Source organism: Hyperolius riggenbachi, chromosome 2, assembly GCF_040937935.1.
Source record: "Hyperolius riggenbachi isolate aHypRig1 chromosome 2, aHypRig1.pri, whole genome shotgun sequence".
Lineage (NCBI taxonomy): Eukaryota > Metazoa > Chordata > Amphibia > Anura > Hyperoliidae > Hyperolius > Hyperolius riggenbachi.
Genome location: NC_090647.1, coordinates 341,017,720 through 341,032,709, shown reverse-complemented (window position 1 = coordinate 341,032,709; position 14,990 = coordinate 341,017,720). Strand labels below are relative to the sequence as shown.

At 41.7% G+C, this 14,990-nt stretch overlaps 1 protein-coding gene across 4 annotated transcripts in view; it reads right to left on the bottom strand.

Moving 5' to 3' along the window:
• The window catches only part of NAV1 (neuron navigator 1), a 220,471-nt gene that overhangs the window by 140,503 nt on the left and 64,978 nt on the right, over positions 1-14,990 (bottom strand). For all 4 annotated transcript variants that reach the window (XR_011026325.1, XM_068269461.1, XM_068269462.1 and 1 more), the window contains exon 2: positions 1,890-1,992. Coding sequence is in view for 3 of the 4 variants with exons in the window: in XM_068269461.1 (XP_068125562.1) it covers positions 1,890-1,992 (103 nt within the window). In the remaining variant the exon portion in view is untranslated. The remainder of the gene's footprint in view (positions 1-1,889; positions 1,993-14,990) is intronic.

Genomic DNA, 14,990 nt, shown 5'->3' with positions numbered 1-14,990 from the left:
TCATCTTTCTGGCGCTGCACAATACCAATAACAGTGGAGATCATTAATACATAAACAGGTCGTGCACAGCATAGTTAATGTTAGTATGATAGCATGCAACAATACAAGTTCATGTTTATCTCATAGAATATGTACAGCAGAGATAGAAACTATGGGGGAATTCTCTGTTTTTGTGAGCTTACAATCTAGACAGCAGTTATGAGAAGACAAAGTGACAGATATCTGCTGCAGACGTGTCAGAAAGGGGGTTATGACAGACATAGGCTTGTCTGAATAAGTGCATTCAAGGGTCCACTTGTAGGTTTCAAGCTATGGAGCATGGTGGACCTGCAAGAGAGTTACAAACAAGGGGTGAAGCTTGTGAGAAGTCCTGGATGTGAGAGTGAGAAGAGTTGACCAAAGTAAAAGATAGGAAGATTTCATATACAGAGCAAAGGTTCTCTCTGGTATGGTGTCTTAGAGGAAGCAACTTGTGGTCAGCATAGTGGGTGGTGTTTGAACTGGGTTTGGGTAAATGGCCAGTGGAGGGATTGATAAACAGAAGTAAAATCAGAGGAATTGGAGGAGAGATGGAGGAGACAAGTGGCAGAGTTCAGTTGGAAATGGAGAGGTGCTACTCTGATTGTTGGAAGGCCACGGAAGTGAATGTTGCAGTAATTGAGATGGAATATGATGATGGTATACCCAATCATTTTAGCAACCACTTATGTGAGAAACAAGCAAGAAGCGAGATATATTTTAAGATGGAATCAATAGGAGGTAGTTAAAGATAACCTGTTATGGGGAAAGAGTCTCAACCTGGATACTTACCTCAGTAGTGGGAAGCATCTGGATGGTCCAAAGACTTCCTAGATCCTCTTGTAGCCCTCAGTTGCTGCTCAGAAGTCTCTTCTTCTTGTGTCTGCCCGTCTGTGTATGAGTGCATCGTGACTGGGCATGCTCAAGTAAGGATCGCACATGCTCTGCAGAATGAAGAGCTCATGCATGGAAAAAAAAATGCATGAGCAACTTCGTTCTACTAGGCATGCACGCACCTTACTTACACATGCCCAGTCGGGATGCACTCGTACACGACAGGAATGTGGCGAAGAAAAACCTATTCAACAAGCTGTTGTTGAACATTTTTAGAGTGACCCAATGCTAGAATGGTGGGCTGTAAGTGGATTCGTATCTGGACTACCCACAGGCTTCCCGCTATGGAGGTATGGTAAGTATCCTATTTTTTTTTAAAACCACTTAAAGGGAAGGTCCAAGCAAAATAAAAAAATTAGTTTCACTTACCTGGGGCTTCTACCAGCCCCAGGCAGCTATCCTGTGCCCTCGTAATCACTCACTGCTGCTCCAGTTCCCTGCTGGCAGCTTTCCGACCTCGGAGGTCGGCGGGCCGCATTACGTACGTTTTTACGCATTCCCACTAGTGCAGGAACATTAACACATACATTTTTACGCATTACTGGTTCAATGCGTAAACATTTACGCATTTAACCAGTAACGCGTAAAAATGTATGTGTTAATGTTCTTGCACTAGCGGGAATGCGTAAAAACGTACGCAATGCGGCCCGCCGACCTCCGAGGTCGGAAAGCTGCCAGCGGGGGACTGGAGCAGCTGTGAGTGACTACGAGGGCACAGGATGGCTGCATGGGGCTGGTAGAAGCCCCAGGTAAGTGAAACTCATTTTTTTATTTTGCTTGGACCTTCCCTTTAAGGTACCCTTTACTGAGCTGATGAGAGGCTTCAATTAAAGCTTAGTATTGTTTCTGTAAACTCTCATACTATTACACAAAGCAATGCTCTTCGTGCTGCAGTATACAAGGTAAGAAGAGGTAAGGTACAACTAGAAAAATCAATGATATTTCTTATACACAGTGTTCAAATCCAGGTCACCTACCTGTGTGTTACCTGAGAACCTCGAAGGCTGGACATGGTGTCCTCCAAATTCTGCCTTAAATCCAAAACATTCTGAACCGTTCGTTTTCTCTGTGTCTCAGGATCTGGCAAGACATAACGGCAGATGACAGAATTATTTTAAAAGGATTTTCTATCTTCTCAGCAGATGTTGTGTCAAGGATCATCCTAGTGATGACCACTTCATTAGCAACCACAACTCTAGCTTGCACTCATTAAAAACTGCTTTCTTGTCTACTGAAAGTAGTATTTATAGGGTTGCCAAGTGGGAGGTGTTACTTGCTTTACCTCAATGTATGATCACAGTTCCTCTCAAATGACATGCTGCATTCACTATGAATTTCCCACAGCAGCAGGTTTGAATTAGTGCCTCTTTCAGGGCCTCAGTGCTAGAATTAAAGACACCAGGGAGGAGAGTGTAGACTTTAAGGAAACATGGGTCGGGACCCTTAAACTATGATATGTGGGCAGAGCCTTATTAACAGTTCTAGAACGTAAAATACTGCTTGGCAGAAGAATTACACAGCTGATGCTTTCCCATGGCAGTCTTTTACATACAGTAGAGTGGAAATATAATGCTAGCACTAGCTGAGGTAACATTATTAAATGAGAGAATGGAAAGCTGCTTCACACTGCTAGCTGCAGCAGGATTCAGTCTGCTGTGGGCTGCAAGAGAACCGGTCACAAATACACATTTGTACTGTAATAATGTCCATTTTATGGCTTTTCACTCCGATGCAGCCTTGTCTCTTATTTTTTAACCACTTCTGTACCGATGTTGTTGGAATGTACTTCCTGCTCGTGGCTGTGCAGCTCTGACAGGACGTGGATTTCACACTCGCCCACTGCGTACTCCCCTACGTCACTCTCTACTTTCGAGACACTCTGGCACCACTGTGTCCCAGTTGCTCAGCCGTCATAGTGGCAGCAGAGGTCCGTGCGCTAATCAGGAGCCGATTTTCTTGGCTCCTGACCCTGTGACAGCTCGATTTCGGGGGTAAAAAGAAAAATAACTTGGTGAATCAATGAAAAGGATGCCACTGACGTTGTGGGACACCAGTGCCGAATCAAGATTTCTACTTTTCCCAATCATGAACAATGATTTTAGGCTACAAAAATCTAAGGACAAACTAAATGGTTCTTTGCAGAGACAAATGTTTGGTGCCACCTCTGCTGAGAATCTAGCGTATGGACAAAGCTTTCAGCGAACCTTACACAAATCAATTTGACTTTGTGTTTTTTGGCATATTCGATCACTCTGATTCAATTAGCTGGAAATCAATGCCACAAACACATCCAATTTCTGATCGATTTTGGCCTATTTTGGTCAGAAGTATTGATTGGACCAGATGAAGGATATTAATCAATTAGTTGTAGCAGTTCACATGAACAGACTACATCTTCCAGCATACACTGCAACATTGCTGCAGGTACCTCAGCCTGCACTTTTGCAGCACAGGGTCAGAGAAGATGGAGTCCCTCATATAGCCGGGGGGGAGGGAGCAGGCCCATAGGTAAGTAAATGCATGTTTCCTACTCCAAAAGGCCACAGCATTTATGAACGTTCCTTAGGGGGAGGTTTGTTTTATATAATTGTTATATGTGGAGTTCGGGTCCCTTTGTTTGAAGGAAATAAGTACAGAAAACTGGGAGGGTCCGCTGATATGTTAGGCGTGAGGTGAGAATATTTCCAGGCACCGCGAGGAAATGACTTTATATTTAAGTTACTGGCTCTCGCCAAAAATTCAGCTGCTAACAGATAACCTGTCCATTTTTTAACAAAAGTATAGAACACCAAGCTATCAAAGCTAGAAATATCATGAAGTTCAGAATACACACAAGGTATCCCATGGTCCCTCAGGTGCTGTTGAACAATGGTGCATAAAGAAAATGCAAGCTTACAAGGGTTTACTAAAGCATAACACAATATAGCTGTGCGAAAGTCACTCTGACCTTCTGTGGTCAGTATTAATATGCAGTTCACATGAAGCAATACTGCATTGAAAATACATCTGCAACACACAGTAAAGCCTATCTCCAGTCTAACTATACCAACGTACATCTTCCTCAGCAATGCGACCAAATATTCCCCTTTTCTGTTGAAGATTTTTTTTTTTTTATCTGGTCATATGACCAAAAGCAGCAGAGTCAAATGGGTATATTGGCTGTAAAAAGTACTGACATGCAAAGCATACAATATTGTGCATTGCAAAATGCATGTACGGTAAATATACTGTACTATGCATTAAAATGTGGTTTTGCATTAAAATAAGGGATTTTACTATTAAAGCAGGACACAACTTTGACTCTCTAAGAAGACTGCAGCTTGAAGCATGGAGAGCATGGGGGCCACAGGTCTAGCTTGCTTCCCTCATAATACAACAGTCCCAGCTTCAAGATAGTAGTGACTAGGATACCACCTGCAAGGAATTTGAATGGTGGGTGGGTTTTCTCCTTATGCTTATGCTCCTTCTCATTTGGTCTATTGCAAACCAATTGTGGCTTGATGCTTCTGACTGGGCTCTGGCATTAGTATGCTGGTGTTTCTATTGTGCAAGGACCCGAACAGACAGCAGCAGCGTAGGACCCGATTGGTTAGTATTAGTATTTTGCGAAACCTAAGCAATGAGCAGCCTAGTGATAATGGACACCGGACACCGCTAGCATTGATTCTGTCGGCCTCTTTCACCATCCAATTCCTCCAGCTGATCTGGAAAAGTCATGCAGGATCCAAAATTGCATTCCAGAACAGACCAAATGGATCCATTCCAAATGGACTGGCATGAACGGCTGGTATTGCTTTGCATAGGATTTGTTCAGATCCATTCTACTCAGAACATGTCAGCACTATACAGATGTACACTACTAATGATATGGACGTCTGTGCTGCAAGCTATAGCTGAACATGGGGCTTTTTGGCACATTTTATCAAAGTGGTTTAATTTGTTTTATCTAATTAATGGGCTTCTCTACAAATAAACACAAGCTTGGCCACTGGTTGCCCACACAGGTCTAGGAAAACATTTGTGCCTCCAGTTCTGCCTGGCTTTATATAGTAAAAACATGAAGTACCATGTTCATCCTTATTGTGTATTTTCCACAGCGCTTTATAGAGTATATAGTAATCTCACAAGCTGTCCCTCCTAGGAGCTCCCAATCTTCAGTAATCCCTACCAAAGTCTTATGTCCCTGTCGCAGAGTTGCAGGCCAGTTTTTGGGAGGGAACCAATTTATCTGTATGTTTTTGGAAGGAAGCTGAAGTGCCCTGGGAAAACCCACAAAAACATGAGAACAGACAAATTTCATGCAGATAGAGTCCTGGCACAGATGTGGTCCTAATCCTGCAAAGCGAGAGTGCTGTCCAATATGCCACCATGTCTCCCTGTTCTCCAAGGACAATGCTATTGACAATAAAACACTACAGCAATCCTAAACCGAGATCTTTCCCAACAGCTGACATCCTGCTGGTGACTGCACTTTATTAAGCCACTTCTAGGTCCCTATAAAGATAATAATTCATTAGGTAACAATAGGCTATTTACAATGCTTAGACACTCTATCAATAGTAAAAGTGCCTATAGACACAGAAACATGAGAATAACCTTCCTCTATCAACTGCCATGCTTTTCTCCCTGCTCTGTTGACACATTCATGCAATGTATGTGCTGTAAACATTTTACTGCCCTTCTGCACAGATAAGTGAACAGCTGGCTATTTGTAGTTCTTTTTTCCCCACATGCAACGGTGAGCTTTTCCGACAATAGATAGTGAAGCCCTGACACCCAACTAATGTTACCAATGTACAAACTGCTTTCACTGCTCACTTGTGGATGCTTAGCCTCAGGTTCTCAGCGCTTGTTCACATGGCCATGTTAAAAACATCCCTTTATGCAGAAATGCTACAGTAGTTAAAAGAAACCTGGAGTGATACATAGGATGCCATATTTATTTCAGCCATTGTATCAACCTGGTTCTCAAGCTGATCTTTTGGCTTCCGCAAAGGACTAAAGCCTGGTACAAACCTTCAATTTTGGTTGCCCAATCACTAACCAGTTTTACCACCTCCATATAGTTTGAGGGTTTACCTACAGAATTTGCTCATAGTATTCAATATCTCTTGACCCTCACACTAATTGGAGGTGGTAAAATTGGACAATCATTGGCCAATCAAAATTGAACCACTTCCATGTAGTATGATGGTTTACCTACACAATCTGTTCAGAGTATTCAATATCTGTTGGCCCTCATAATACATGGAGGTAATAAAATTGGTGAGTGATTGGCCAATCAAAATTGGATTGTTTATATATATCCTTAAGCTCTGTACTCACCTTCTATCTTGATTGGCTAATGAAGGTGGTAAAATTGCTCAGTGATTAGCCAATCAAAAATGAAGATGTGTACCAGGCTTTAGGTTTGGTTGAAGCTAGTTACACACTTTCAATTATGATTGGCCAATCACTGACCAGCCTCCATGTAGTATGAGGGTTTACCAACACAATTTTCTCATAGTATTCTGTTTCAATATTGCTTTATTGAAAATATATTAATATAACATTTTACATCTTCAAATTTGCTCATAGTATTCAATATCTGTTGCCACTCATACTACATGGAGGTGGTAAAATGGGTCAGTGATTGGCAAATCATAACTGAAAGTGTGTACCAGGCTTTACACTTTGTCTGCTGCCTTGCATTTTATTTTTCGTAGTGGGCAAACGGATTGAAGACGTCAATGGTTTTCTACAGGCTGATTCACTTAACCATTTTTGATGTGTCCATTTTTGTTCATTGCAGTCGGCTGTGAAAAAATAACTACCACTATGATTTTTCCATACCACAGACTCCATTGCCATTCATCTAATCAACAGCATGCATCCACTCTGCAGTGGCAGCAGATCCTGAGGTAGTACACTTTATCCGCTGGATTCACAGCCACTGGATTCACACCACCTGTTTTGCATGCTACTTCAGCATACATAATTCAGTAAGTGTGAAGTGCAGAAAATCAGCCACATGGCCAGGTAAAGGTGTACATACACTAATCGATTTTTCCCAGGCAGATTCAATCACTGTGATATAATCTGCTGGAGATCGATGCCCTAACATGGCATCTGTCCGAAGTCGATCAAAATTATCAAACACACGCAACAGAAGATCTCGCTCAAAAGGGAGCAAGGGCTTGATGGCATATTGATGGCCTTCCCTAGGGCCAAAACTAGGCCCCTGGACTTACAAACCTATTTGCGGTGGGTGAAGATCTGATCAGTCTTTTGTGCACGTTGGGTGGCCATCTGTTAATGTATGGCCACCATAAGCCCCATTTTTAAAAAGAGAATAAGGAAGACAATCCCCCCATTCCTCACTCTAAGGCAGGGAACACACTACATGCCTTTTTGCGTGTTTTTGCCGCGAACGGCAGAACGTGTACGATTGTAAAGCCTATTGAAGTCAATAGCCTAGCGCAGGAAACAAGTGCACTGCGTCCGTTTGTGCGCATTTGCGTTTTTCCCATGTTTTCAAAACGCAGTTTTCTGCTTTTTCCCGCACGTTGAATGGCAGTACATGTGATGCAAACGCATAAACGCACGCGGAAAAACAAAGCGAACGCAAAACCCGATGAAAACCTGGGAAACACAGGGGAGAACGGCTCTGCAAGTGTGTTCCCTGCCTGAAGGTTTACTGTAATCATAGAGGTAATGATATTCCACCGGCCAAATGCTGTTCATACACATCAGAGTCATATATGAATCTAGGTAGGTTATGCTAAGAGACGTGTGTTTAGATATGCACATCACTGCTGCAATCAAGGAACTGCCAAGCATAGGACATCTTTATTGTTTTACTCAGCTCAGGACATGAAAGGATTCTTTTCACAGCTGTTGTAATATTACAGTTTTGGGAAATTTCTGTTAGAGACTTTAAGGACATTTTACTCTTGTGTGGACTTGTTATCACACACTTATCCGCCCGCCCCAGCCTGATGATCAGTGATCTCAAGCACTCCTCATACTTTCACAGCAACAGTGATGACTGATATCATGCTGCCTGTGCACTTCAACTGATTTCTTGTGGCTGTTTCAAAACATAAACATCATAAGGATCATAAAACGGGATCTCCAGAAAGTTTTCAGAGCTATAGATATAGCCAGTAATCACATGGGACCCAAATGTAGAAGTAGAGGGGCAGTGTTACAGGTAAAGTATTTTAATGCACGGGCACCACGGGACACATATAACATTTAGGAGGGATGGCGGCTTCCGATATCGTATGCCTTTACTGCTGCGTACCTGATCGACCATGCTGGCCTGACATTTTCCAGCATATCGGATTGATTTATTTGACCACCTACAACCCGAAATCTGTTGAATCGTTGATCGGCATGCTTGTTGCAGCACCAATTTTTATCTGATTTGATCGAATTGGATGGTCAATCAGCCGCCAAATGGATAGATGTATGGCCATTTTTAGTCTCAACACTTAAAGAGAATCTGTACTGTGAAAATCTTACACAAATAAACGTACCAGCCTGTTTTTTTGTCTTCTTCTAGCCCCCTCTGTGACATTTTTGCTGCTCCTGCTGCTTTCTTGGTGATAAAATCACTGTTTTATTCATTGTTTCTGTAAACAATGAAGATGGCCGCCAAACAGGAAATACATCATCAGAGCAGGTGCCCATTTGCAGAGGCTCCTCTCAAACGTGACTTGACTGCTGGAATGTTTCTCCCACTTGTTGCCTCAGCTGCTTATCTGAGCTTTGAACTGATCTTTCTGCACTCATAGCTGTTCACAAGGTCACAGCTCTGTGAGGCAGACAGGCAGGCTGTGAGCAGAGACCTTGCCTGTGACTCATACACACAGCACACACACACACAGAGCCTGCAGGGGGCGTGCATAACTTCTCCATATCACAGCAGAAGCAGTGCATTCCTCCCTGGCTCGACAAGGCTTGACAAAGAAAAGAAGATTAGATATATTACAGAGACAGTGCAACTAGAAAAGGCTGCAGTAATCCAGAGCACATTAGAACAGGTATAGGAACTTATAGGATAGAAGAAATAAGGCTGAACATTTTGTTACAGACTCTCTTTAACAGTCTTAAAAACTTTTTTAAATTAATCTTTAATAGCAAATTAAAAGCAGGTGAAAGCAGTGTTTGAAGATGCTCGAGTTCTCCTTTAAAATTAAGCATGCGAACATCCCTATATACCCCTACTTATGTTTGTGTCCTCTCCAGAGTGCCTTTTGCTCAGGGGCATACATTTTAAGTGTGATAAACCACAACAGAGCTCTGAAACTTTCCTCCATCCAATACAATCCATGGCATTGCAGCGTAACTACAAAATGAAATGGTCCTTGCTGGTCTATAAGCCACACAAGCAAGGAGCACCTTACAGGTATGTGTACATAGGGTGGCTATATCACTTGCCTGCAAAATGTACCTCTTTACTTTGCTGCCATGGCATCATTTAAAGTACTAGTTTACTAAAATAAACGAGGGTATGTTGAGTATACTGGCTGCCTTTCAGCTACCAGTGCCAAGATATTTGTAGATGAGTTGTCTGTCATCATGTTTGTGAAAGTTCTGATTTATCCATATCCATATGCATAATGTGCTTCTGTCCACTTTTCAGCAACGCGCATCAATCTGTAACATCGATTTGCAGGTGAAAAGCGGACAGAAGCGCGCTAGTGTGTTCAGGCTCATATCCAGGTAATAAAATATCCAAAAGAAAATAAACCAATTGTAGCTGGACTAAAGCTGGCCATATATGGATACACTTATAATGATCAATTTAAAAATGGTTTCCCATGAATCTAATGTTATTACTTTGTTACTGATTTTCTTTAATTTAATAGTGTGATCAAAAATCAATTACAATCCAGCAATCATTCTCAACTAAATAGTTTGATTTTGAATAGTTGTAACCCCTTTTCAAATCAATAGATTCATTGATTGTACAGATCCCAACCCTAGCATGTGTGACCAGATTTATTTTGTTATTGTATCCTAAAAGGCATTGTACCATTGCTATAGGCAGCCTGAGAAACCAAGGCGTCCATTTAAAGTGCTACTTAAAGGGGTTCTTTCGCGAAAAAAATAGGGAGTTAAAAAACGTGACAGATGACAGGTTTTGGGCCAGTGCATCTTTTTAAGGGGGATTCTCAGGGCTTTCTTTGTTTTCAACAGCATTTCCTGAACAACAGTTGCAAAATCTAACTGACATAATAGTGTGCAAGTGATTAGGGAGGCCGGCTGGTATCTTGCTATTTTGTCAGTTAAACTGCTGTTCAGGAAATGCTGTTGAAAACAAAGAAAGTCCTGAGAATCCCCCTTAAAAACATGGACTGGCCCAAAACCTGTCATCTGTCACATTTTTTAACTGCCTACTTTTTTCGCGAAAGAACCCCTTTAAAGAGATTCAAGAAAAAGTCCAGTTTGAACTACCGGTATTTGATTTCTTCTACTTTTATTATTTTGTAAAGTAACACCCCAGGTTGTCTACAGATACTTTACCATTTAAGCCAGCAGATGGAGCTCCAGAAAAAAAAATCATGTTCCCAAAACAAAGACTGAAAGTAAACAAAAATAAAGCACTAAATATTATCTTTGTTTCTGTCAAAATAATGTATACTTTTCCTCTGGAGTTATAACAACGTTTTTAAGAAGTAAACATAAGCCACAATAAGAAGTGTATTAGAGGTGGGGAGAATCTGGAGTAAAATTAAAAAAATAAAATAACTGGAGTAATGTCCTTACTTGCCGTCTACAAGTGAGTGAATAATGAATGAACATCAATAAAAGCAAAAAAAAAAAGGAATATGGTGGGGGATGGGGGTAGATCTGCATATTAGATAAGAGGTGACAACAAAAAAAATTGGAAGTGAATTTAAATCAAACCTGCATCATAAGCATCTAATGCAGAAATGTGTGATGAGTGGTTGTGATGAATGAAAACCATGCAGCCCCATGGATATAGCTTTCTGGAATCTATGTAAAGTAAGGGGAGTACCTGAGCTGCCCTAGTAATCAAATAAACAAACCACCACATTGACAGACTAATAGGACTGGAAGTTGCAACGAGCAGGTCCAGTAGAAGTTTCACATTTCAATTTTTATATTACTTAAACAGTATATTTCTGATTGATTGATTATTTCAACATGCAGATTTCTCTGACGCTAACGTCTGTTTGTTTTTCCATCACATGCTCACTTTTTGTACAGGCTTGTGTCAAGTTTGCATGAAAAAGCTGCGTCTGGTGAGTGTACAGACCCTCAACTCTAAATTGCATTTTCTTGTTATTTTATTGACAATATGACGTGCAAGAACATAAACAGTACAAATTGCATAGGGAGATAACACTGAAATACTGATCAATAGAATAACAATAGGGATGCCAGGCAAAAAACTAAAGCCTTTTATAGATGGCCAAGGGATCCTGTGATCTTCAGCCAGAGACTCGCATGACAAGACATGCTGCGGCGGAGCTGGGAAAAAAGGGCGCATGCCGCTAGTGGACAAAAAGGGCGCCGCCATTCACTCCCATAATAAATAGCGTTTAATGGGCGCCGGGTAGGAAAAAAGGGCGCCGGAGCTAAATAAAGTTTATAAACGGCGCCAGGAGCTAAATAAAGTTTACAAACGGCGCCCGGAGCTGTTTAATGATTTATAACTGAACTTGTGGTGATTTACGTTTATAAAATGCACCCGTGCCGAATAACGTTTATGAAAATACTAAACATATTTATCTTATTTAAATAATTAAAACATTATTTAAAGTTTTATCCCTTACTGTTTGTAAAACATTATTATTCACAAAATAAAGCGATCAGTACGTAACGTAAATTGCAAAATATTTTTTTAATCCACAATTAGTAAAACATAATTATCCACATAATAAAGGGGGGTCTTAGGTTTAGGCACCAACAGGGGGGTCTTAGGTTTAGGCACCAACAGGGGGGTTTTAGGTTTAGGCATTAACAGGGGGGTCTTAGGTTTAGGCACCAACAGGGGGGTCTTAGGTTTAGGCATTAACAGGGGGGTTTTAGGTTTAGGCATTAACAGGGGGGTCTTAGGTTTAGGCACCAAGAGGGGGGTCTAGGGGTTAGGGGTAGGTACAGGGAGGGTTACTTAGGCACCAACAGGGGGGTCTTAGGTTTAGGCACCAACAGGGGGGTCTTAGGTTTAGGCACCAACAGGGGGGTCTTAGGTTTAGGCACCAACAGGGGGGTCTTAGGTTTAGGCACCAACAGGGGGGTCTTAGGTTTAGGCACCAACAGGGGGGTCTTAGGTTTAGGCACCAACAGGGGGGTCTTAGGTTTAGGCACCAACAGGGGGGTCTAGGGGTTAGGGGTAGGTACAGGGAGGGTTACTTAGGCACCAACAGGGGGGGTCTTAGGTTTAGGCACCAACAGGGGGGTCTTAGGTTTAGGCACCAACAGGGGAGTCTAGGGGTTAGGGATAGGTACAGGTAGGGTTCTGTGTAAGAGTAGGCTTAGGTATAGTTTTAGTAAAATTTTAGTAATAATTACTAATGTATTACAACACTTATTACGAACGTAGTTATATTTATATCATCTTTATAAACAATATTTTCAGATTTTATTATAAGAACAAACCATAAATGACTGTTATTCACAATAATATACAATTATAACAATTAAACATATATTATTGGTTTTTTTATAAACGTAATTATAAGTTTAACTTTTGAAACAGGGAAGATTAACGTTTTCACAATTTCCGATTTCATAAACATTATTTAATGATTTATAATTTTGTTAAACATTATTTGTAAACGAAATATAGCACACTATATTTATAAACCCTATTAATGATTAATTATTATTTAGAGTTTACACCCCGCGCCCTTTTTGTCCAGGCGCCCTTTTTGTACGTACGCTGCTGCGGCCATGTGTAGAATCAGTGAAACTCAATTCAGCATCATAAAGACAAGCAACCCCACCACTGAGGGGTTAGTCCATGAGCCAAACATCCCTTATACACCATCGGGTGTACACTGTGACAGATACATTCCCTCCCTGTTCAGAAATCACTGCTCTGCCTGTGCTATACAAGCCTCCAAACCTTAAGATTTACACATTTTGCATAGCCACTCCTAACTACAGGATTTTCATTCAAACCAAAGCTACCACCAATTTACAGCATAATTCAAGGAAGACAAAAGAAGAGGCTGTAAGGAGAAAATGATAGTCCACAATACTTTATTCACTTTCCCCCTTCACCACTATGAGGTCCTCGGGCACATGTCCACTGCACCTTTATGGCCTTTATGGCCACCCACTACAGATACCCAACCCAGATATAGCCCATTGCAGGGTAGGCCTCGTTTTCAGCAAGGCACAGTGCATCAGAAGTGCATAAACTGAACTGCGATGTTTCCATCCATGGTTGGATGGAATTTTGTATGCCAAATCAGTACAAACCCATTTGTCTGTACCGGGCGAGAATGCTGTGATTACTATAGATGATGCAAGGCCAAATTAGTTGCAAGCAGCCATAAGTGGCCACGAGGTCTAAGACAGAGTGGCTGAATCCATAACCCTTACTTTCCCATAGTACTGAAAGGGGGGGGGGGGGGGGTAATGATGACTATATTGGAACATACAATTGGGGACAGTCACTACAGGAGTGCTTCTGTCACAGAGGTGATGGCAAAGAGAACATCTGTGGGATAGAAAACATAAAGTACTGGGAACTAGTGGGTGGTGAGTACCCAGCGTTGTCCCTACAAGTACATCTCCCAGCCTTACCTACACTAATCATTTAGCATTAAACGTTTCCCCACAAGAATTTATAATCTCTTGATCTTTATGCATGTTACGTGTAGCCGCAGGCTTCAAGTAAACTGAGCTGGGGTTTTCATTATTATTATTTAGTATTTATATAGTGCCAACATCTTACGCATCGCTGTACAGAGTATATATTGTCTTGTCACTCAACTGTCCCTCAGAGGGGCTCACCATCTAATCCCTGCTATAGTCTTATGTCTATGTATGTATCATGTAGTGTATGTATGGTAGTCTAGGGCCAATTTTTAGGGGGAAGCCAAATAACTTATCCGTATGTTTTTGGGAGTGCCCGGAGGAAACCCACGCAGACACGGGGAGAACATACAAACGCCTTGCAGATGTTGACCTGGCTGGGATTTGAACCGGGGACCCAGCGTTGCAAGGTGAGAGTGCTAACCACTACGCCACCGTGCTGGTATCAGTATGACCAATCAGAGGGGATTGGCCACAGCTCAATTCAACTATACTTTATTATCATCCAATCTTTAGGAAAATGCAACAACAAGCCGATGCAACACCATCATATGCATTAAACATGGGAGGCTAAACTGGGGCTTTACATAAGAAATGTGAGGGATTTGTAATATCTGTCGTGCAGTCAGGGCTGCCAGCACACACCTTGTTCCTAATACTTTGTATGTGCATGCTATGCAGCTGAGAGCATTGTATATTTACAGGGGAAAGCGTACATCTCTTCTGCTTATTGTAACTGATCAGAGAACATTGCTCATTTTCTTGAAAGTGAAACCTCTCAGTTATGGCTAGCTGAGCAGGAGGTGTGGTCTCAGAGATGAACATTTCCATTTCTGTACAAGTCCCTAGCAGTCAGAAGACCAGACACTGTCAATTATCTTTTATAAACAGCTTTGATTTTTTCCCTTCTACAATGATAATGCATGGGGTTATGCTCAGTAACATTGCAGATGTTCATTTTAAGAACATGTTTCTTTAAAGTGGAACACTAGCAAAATAATGTAACTCGTGGAAAAAGATAGGACCTCTGTCAGGTTTTTGTAATTGTTTAAGAATCCTTTAGATGGGTTCCCCTAACTTTCTCCGTAGGACAGAGAGAAGCTGAGAGGTGCCTGTTAATGCAAAGGTGGCTCACCCCGCTCCCTGAGTACCTCCTTCCCTATGCAGAGTCCTAATGAGAGTGTAAATGAGAGGTTACTCACCCTGCTCTCGGCAATCCACTGATGAGACCTCCCTTCAATAGGGGGCACCACTAGCTACTTAATACTGAGGCTCCTCGAGCTACCTAATACTTG